The 7,363-nt window shown below is 40.7% G+C and overlaps 1 protein-coding gene across 1 annotated transcript; it reads left to right on the forward strand.

Annotated features, from left to right (window-relative positions):
• Positions 1 to 6,710: 6,710 nt before the first annotated feature.
• Positions 6,711 to 6,998, forward strand: LOC110572103 (40S ribosomal protein S23-like). Its single transcript, XM_044912664.1, is given in 1 exon segment — positions 6,711 to 6,998. A coding segment is annotated over 1 exon segment (288 nt).
• The last annotated feature ends 365 nt before the right edge of the window (positions 6,999 to 7,363 follow it).

Here is a 7,363-nt window from a genome sequence, read left to right on the forward strand (position 1 = left end):
CACTTTGAAGACAGAGTATGTGGCCCGATTGACGCCCGAAGAAGCCCAGGAGGTGAATGCACCCCGTACACAGCCCTGTATTCAGGGGTTTGCTGCCTTTCGCTCTGTTCCTGGAACTTGCACTCAGTTTTTGTTACTTGTTGGACACTGTGGTGAAATTGCTCATGACTGGACCAAATTCCACATTATATGACCTCCCTCCCCTATTTAACAGTAGCTTTTGCGATAATGTGTCACATGGAAACACGTTTTAAAAGTAAAGGACTTTGATTGGATATGCTCATGGCTGCAGGAATGCAAGCTAAATTAGCCTTTCAGAGGGCATGTTTAAATAAGGATAAAGAGACTTGAAATAGTCCTATTTTCTAATTCAGTGACATCCCCAAGGCTGCTGCTAGCCCCACCACCACCGTCCACAAGGGGAACTAGCTGCCACCCTTCTCAGCACATAAATTCTGCATACCCTGTCTTCTTCAGCTGCCATCCTTCTATTCAAGGTCTAGGAGAGCCCATGCACTAGCTGCAAAGGAGGCTGGGAAATCAAATGTCTGCCGTATCTTTCAGCTTCTATGGTGTGTGTATGTAGGTGGGTCCCTCAACATAGAGAGAGGATTCACGTGCTGAAAGGGAGAGAAATGCTATATCCTTTAAAGAGACTCATTCTATAGAAGTAAAAATTGGAATTTTATCAGGTAACTTGTTAATTAAATATGATATGTCCATATACTCATAAAATGGGATTCATATACCATCATTTAAAATCTGTTTTCAGAGGTGCCTGAGTGGCATCGTCGGTTAAAGTGACCAACTCTTGGTTTTGGCTCAGGTCTGATCTCAGGGTCCTGAGATGGAGCCCTCTCAGGCTGCATGCTCAGCCCGAAGTCCGCTTGAGTTTCTCTCCCTCTCCCTCTGCCCCTCCCCACCCCGCCCCCTGCTTAGACACGTTCACTCTCTCTCTCTCTCTCTAATAAATAAATAAATCTTTAAAAAAATAAATAAAATAAAGTCTATTTTTCATAGCCAATTTAACAACTTGAGAAATTCTTATCTGTATTTCCTCTTATTTTATCTTTATTTACTTTACAATTACAAAGAAAAAAGACTAGAAGGATACACACCAAAATGTTATCTGCATTATCTCTGATTTATGCAATTATAGGTAATTTTTATTTTCTTTAAACTTTTCCACGTTTTCCAATTATTCCAATAAAAGAGTTTTTTTTAAAGTCAAGTTCATTTGAACCCCCCAACAGAGGATAGATTGTATCACAGAGCTAAAAAAAAAGAAAAGTCAGATAAATATAAGCATAATCATTCGGAATTTCTTTATAAAACGGTAGCTTAAAAATGTACAATAAAATTATGTTTCTTTCATTGCATACATACTGTAAATGACCATTCCAATTAATCATTCCTGATAAACTCATGTCTCATCAATTTTTCTCATGGGTAAGGACATGTTAGGGCCCAGTTTTTTAAACTTGGAGTTGCCAAATATTCAAAGATCACAGGTGTTTTCATCTTTTCCTGGGCAACCACCTGAGGCTTAGGGTAAAAGCTGATCTGAGATTTTAAAGGTCTGGTTGGGAGTTACTCAGTTGCTACTTCCTAATAAAAATTATCATAATAAGAAGTATCTTTGAAGACTTTTGTGTCATACACTGTACTAGACCATTTTATGTATGTTACTTGTTAATCCTTTTGATCCAATAAATAATTTCTCCATTTTGCTAAGGGGTAAACCTTGAAGAGATATTTCACTTGTTCAAAGTCTCATAGCCATTAAGTGGTGGAAGCCAAATGCAAACCTATGTCAGTTTGGGGTTCAGCAGCGCCAGGCCAAAATGAGTCATTAAACACTCAAGTCAAGTTAGATCAAGGTTCAAACATAGAGGGGACCAAGTACAAACCCCAAGTTCTGCACTCAGGGTCCCCAGGAACTGTAGAGCCTGGAGTTCAATATTAGATGAAGACAGGAGGCATCCAGGCAGGTTAGCATCAAGCAACAAGACCTCCATGGCCATGTATGGACACCCTGAAGTGTTTACCACAGTCTGTGGGCTGGTATAGAGGTGGTGTGAAGCTCCTGGGAGGTCAGGCTGGCTGAGGGCCAGACACAGGGCAGCGAGTAGATCAAAGTCTCTATCAAAGTTGGTATTTTTCACCGCCCAGTTCCAGTCTGTGAAAGAATTTAAATTGGTATTGAAGACCCAGAGACCTAGTCTGAACTATATAGGAAGGAAGATGTACACATCCTGGGACCAAACACGTCGGTCTGAATCCATGCTTTATCACCAATTAACTGTGTAGTCTTGGGTAAGTTTCGTGTGCTTAGTTTCCTTGTCATTAAAAGCAAGACTAACACCTCATAGAGCTACTATGAGGATTTAATGACTTAATGTATAGAGAGAACTGTGCACACCACAAACTTAGTAGTCTTTATTACTTGTTTTTAAGCATGTCCTTGCAGCCTAATAGATACCGGCCACACACACAGAGGGAATTAGTGAGAGAGGATATAGTCTAAAGCTCATAAAGTCACCAAGGGGCTAAATTCCCTCCAAGTTCCCTCAACACCAGGTGCGAACACAACAGACTATTTTAGGATCCCACTCACCGAATACCCTGCCAGCTATGCTCTCATGGGTTCAAGGACTTGGCAGGAAGGAGCCCACAGGTGGCAGACCTTTAGAACTCTTCACTGAGTAGACCAGAGATTGACAGAGTCTCCCAGCAATAGACCAGCTGTCTTGACTTTGATTTAAGGCAAAATTCTAGAATGAATTATTTTTTTTAAAGATTTTTATTTATTTATTATTGAGAGAGAGAGAGAATGATAGAGAGAGAGCATGAGAGGGAGGAGGGTCAGAGGGAGAAGCAGGCTCCCTGCTGAGCAGGGAGCCCAATGCGGGACTCGATCCTGGGACTCCAGGATCATGACCTGAGCCGAAGGCAGTTGCTTAACCAACTGAGCCACCCAGGCGCCCCTAGAATGAATTATTAAAGTAACTGTTACCATTCAGATGGGGAAGAAGTGAGCACTAGGACTCAGCCTATGTTCATTACCATTCGTTCAGAACAGACTAACAATGTATTTCTTTGACCGGCTCTCCAGACCCTAAATTTAAGAAAAGAAATATAACTGGCTTCAAATATTTGAAACACTGGTGTGTGTGTGTGTGTGTGTGTGTAAAAATTACATTTGTTCGACATGACCTTAAGAACCACGGAATCAAAGCTACTGAAAAACAGATCTCATTTCAATAATAACAAAAAACTTTCTAACAGTGTAAGCCAGAAGCGGCAAACTGCCTACCAGTGGGTCAAATTTAACGCTTGTGCAATATTTTGTTTGGTTCACAAATAGGCATAATGTGTGCTGCTGCGTATGTGTACTGTACTTTCACAATTTGTACAGTTGTGCAAAGTGGCCCAGAAACTTTCATGTTAAAATCCAGATTTCTGTCTTTTCTGGAAGAATCCCATGATGTGCAGCAAAGACTGCATTCCCTTAGAGTAGCAGCACACGTTCCCTGAATGGATCGCTCTTCCCGTAGATGGGAATGTGTGATACAGCGGGCCCGCGTCCCCACCTGACGCATCGCTAGTTTATGTCACCGACCTGGAGGGCGTTTGAGTTACCACCTCAAATGATCTTAATAAATGTGGAGAGAGGTCCCCTTCGGTCATTACGATTCTCTGATTCTCTAATTTCCTGAGTCTAAACATCACTCAACGATCTCCATGCTTTGTTGTCATTAACTATTCATGAGGTTACCAGGCCCTGCGTGTCCTTCTCAATAAGAATCTAGCACCATTCTTTGCTTTAAACATATGTCTTCCTTGGTAGCGCTTTGGACGGCAGCTGCAAGACTGTTCTTTCTCAAATTTCAAAGCAAAGTTAAGAATAAGGACAGGAAATTCAAGTACTTCAACAGAACTTTTGGATGCTCTCCTATGACTGATAAATGGGTGCTGAAGAGTAAACTGCTACTACTATCTATTTTTACATGACTTGCGTCACGTTACATCAGTACATGCTCTGAGTAAATATATTGAATTTTCTGATGTTTAACTACATCAAGACGTTTTCCTTGCACTTCGCAGATTTTATCAATTTATATTCTTGAGAAAATAAAGCGTGAAAAGCATAGAGTTTAATCAGTGTGTTAAGGCAGGTCGTGCTATTATCATAAATAGGAAAAAACAGAATCACGGTAGCATTGTTCAAAATAAAATGATGATTTGAAAAATAATCATAATAACCAAACCAAACCAAACAAGATACCTACGTAGTGTTTCTGCACGTTAGGTAAAGAAAATAAAGCTGTCTTTGCAAAGGCTAAAACTGTTGGCTAGCACTTGAATGTAGTAACATGTGGGAGGTTATGTTTCTAAATATAATGTAAATTAATCCTCTCGGTCATTAGGTATCATGCAGTGTTACTGTCCTCAAAACTCAGAAACGAGAAAATCCTCAGGGAAGTTCTCAGCAGAAATGTTAGTTAGCCTTGGTAAATGTGTCTGCTAAATATTATTAAGTAAAATACTCATCTCTGTGATTAATTACAGTGAGAAAATAAATAATAAAACATGACTTGATGGAAAGCAAGCTCCCTAATCTTTTAAAAAGTGAAAAACTTCTAAAATGTTTTTTTGCTTAAAAATGTCCAGAAGCACCGAACACCAAAGGCAACCTATGTTGTTTCTATTATTTAAAAAATAAAATTGAGTTCTGCGGAAAACTAGCCATCTGTACCTGAAATAGTTCCAGCACCATTTTAAATGAACAAATTCTGCAAGAATATTTGGCTCAAATATCTTTGGTTCAAAGACATGACTGACATGGTCAGTCCTCTGTGGGTTTAAATTTTTTAAAGTAAATCAAGCAGACTTAAAAATGACAATACCTGGACCCTTGTGGTCACTTTCTTCTCCATAGATGTGTATGAGGTCTGTAGTATGGTCTGGGGAAGTAAGAATGTCTGTCGGGTGTCAGGGAGCCTAGAGAGCAAAAGGTAGAGTCCTGCATATAGACAGTTGAGTTAAAATTTACCAGGACAAAAATGTGTAAAAGCATTACAGGCAGAAGTGACCATGTGTGGATAATTATGGTGAGGAACATGGGGTATTTGGGAAAAATCAGTTTCCTGTGCATAGAATGTCTGTTATAGTGGAATAACATGGTGCTAGGAATAGCCTATCTTTGAAATCATACGGGTCTCAGTTCAAATCCTCATTCAGATATTCATAAAATCTTCTTTTAGGTTAAAAATAAATCTTCAGGGCGCCTGGGTGGCTCAGTCGTTAAGCGTCTGCCTTCAGCTCAGGTCATGATCCCAGGGTCCTGGGATCGAGTCCCACATCGGGCTCCCTTCTCCGTGGGAAGCCTGCTTCTCCCTCTCCCACTCCCCCTGCTTGTGTTCCCGCTCTCGCTGTTGTCTCTCTCTGTCAAATAAATAAAATCTAAAAAAAAAAATAAAAAAATAGAAAAATAAAAATAAATCTTCATGGCAGTAGGGGACAGATCTGGTTTGACAACAATCTGCATGAAAAAGTACTTGTTAATCAGGTCTGTTCTGTGCTCTACATTCTGAGGGAAACACTGGCAACCCAGAGTGATCAGTTAAGAGAAAGGTTGTTTAATTTGAAGAAAGGACTGTCTCTGAATATTTGAAGGACTTTCAAGAAGTAAGAACAATTATGTGATCTTTCTGAGAATGGTAGATTTTGTGAAAGGGCATCTCCTTCAGACCAACAGAGTACCTTGTAGCCCCCGGAACTGCCTCAGGATGCGTCACAAAGACGGGAGACCCTTCTCTTCAACAAGACAGGCTGAGGGGGCCGTGCAGCAGAGAGGCTGTGGATGCGATTCCCGCAGTGGGCGCTGGACTCCCTTGGGCTTATCAGATCCTCTCAAACTCTAAGATTCAATCTTTTTATCATTTCAAAAGTTGGCTTGCAAAAGTCAAGGCAGTTCTCATTGTTCTGATTCTGTTTGCTCTTACATTCACATCAGTTTTGAAATCTGTTTCTTTACTCTTGCCCTTCCCCTTTTTATTGGTTTAAAATTCCACTTGAGTCTCCTTTTCCCCTAGTCACTCTGTCAAATCTGCTGCCCTTGTACCCACAGCGATAAGGCATTATTCCCCCTGAAACGTGTATCTGCATCAGCCTAACGCTGCACCACAAAACCCCCTTTCTGCCGCTACTAACACTATTGGAAAATGGGAAGAAAAAAGAACAAGATTCACTCATACAAAAGAAAATGGACTTAGAAACGTAATGACCACCTGTTTATGACTTCAAGTCAAGAGACGAAATTACCCTTTCTTAAAATTATTAGGATAATAATAGTGTGATAGAAATACGTAGCGCAAGCAGAGTGCCTTAGAGGGCGAGTGCTGTTTTGGAGGCTTTGCCTTTCGCTGCTCAACTCAATCACCAGGCAGTCCTACAGGGGAGAAATTGCTATCTCCATTCAAATGAGGGAATGGAGGTTTAACGCAGTTAAACAATTTACTAGTGGTCGAAGAGCCAAGAGAATTGGTTTTGAACTTACGTTCCGATTCTGAAACCTGTCTCTTAACCCCTTAGCAGAAGCAAAATGCATTTAGAACAGAAGCCATGTTTTAAAAATATTTAAGGAAATAGGTGGCTCCTTCCTGCACTGCTTCTCTTTTTTGCTCTGGCCCGTGGCGCTGAGAGGGATGGACAAGTGTCGCGGTCTTCCTACTTCCAGGGAGCTCCGGAGCCACTGATGAGATCAGAAGTGGCATGATAAACAGTACAAGAAAGCCCGTTTGGGCACAGCCTTCATACCCAACGATGGTTGTTTGAATTTTATTGAGGAAAATGATGAAGTTCTGGTCACCGGATTTGGTCACAAAGGTCATGCTGTCAGTGACCTTCCTGGAGTTCACCTTAAGGTTGTCAAAATAGCCAGTGTCTCTTTTTTGGCCTTATACGAAGGCAAGAAGGAAGGCCCAAGAGCATAAGTTTGGATGGTGAACAAGTGACAATAATAAATTTTCGTATGCCCAAAAGAATAAAAAATAAAAAATAAAATAAAATATCCAAGGAAATAACAATGAGCAGAACATTAAAGTTTTGGCACACAGTTGTCAGAGTAAGAGATAAAACATCTCAGTTAGGAGTGGGGACAGTATAGCATGGAGACTGAGAGCACAAACTGAAGCCAGACTGGGTGGACCTGGCTCCATACTTAATGGCCATGACAGCTTGATCAAGATACTTAACCTCTCTGTGCTCAGTTTTCTAATCAGTAAAATGGATAAAGGTAGTTCCTATCCCAGGGAATATGGGGTTCTTAGATCAGTGCCTGGCATAGAGTATGTCCAAG

The sequence above is a fragment of the Neomonachus schauinslandi genome, chromosome 2 (assembly GCF_002201575.2).
Source record: "Neomonachus schauinslandi chromosome 2, ASM220157v2, whole genome shotgun sequence".
Taxonomy (NCBI): Eukaryota; Metazoa; Chordata; class Mammalia; order Carnivora; family Phocidae; genus Neomonachus; species Neomonachus schauinslandi.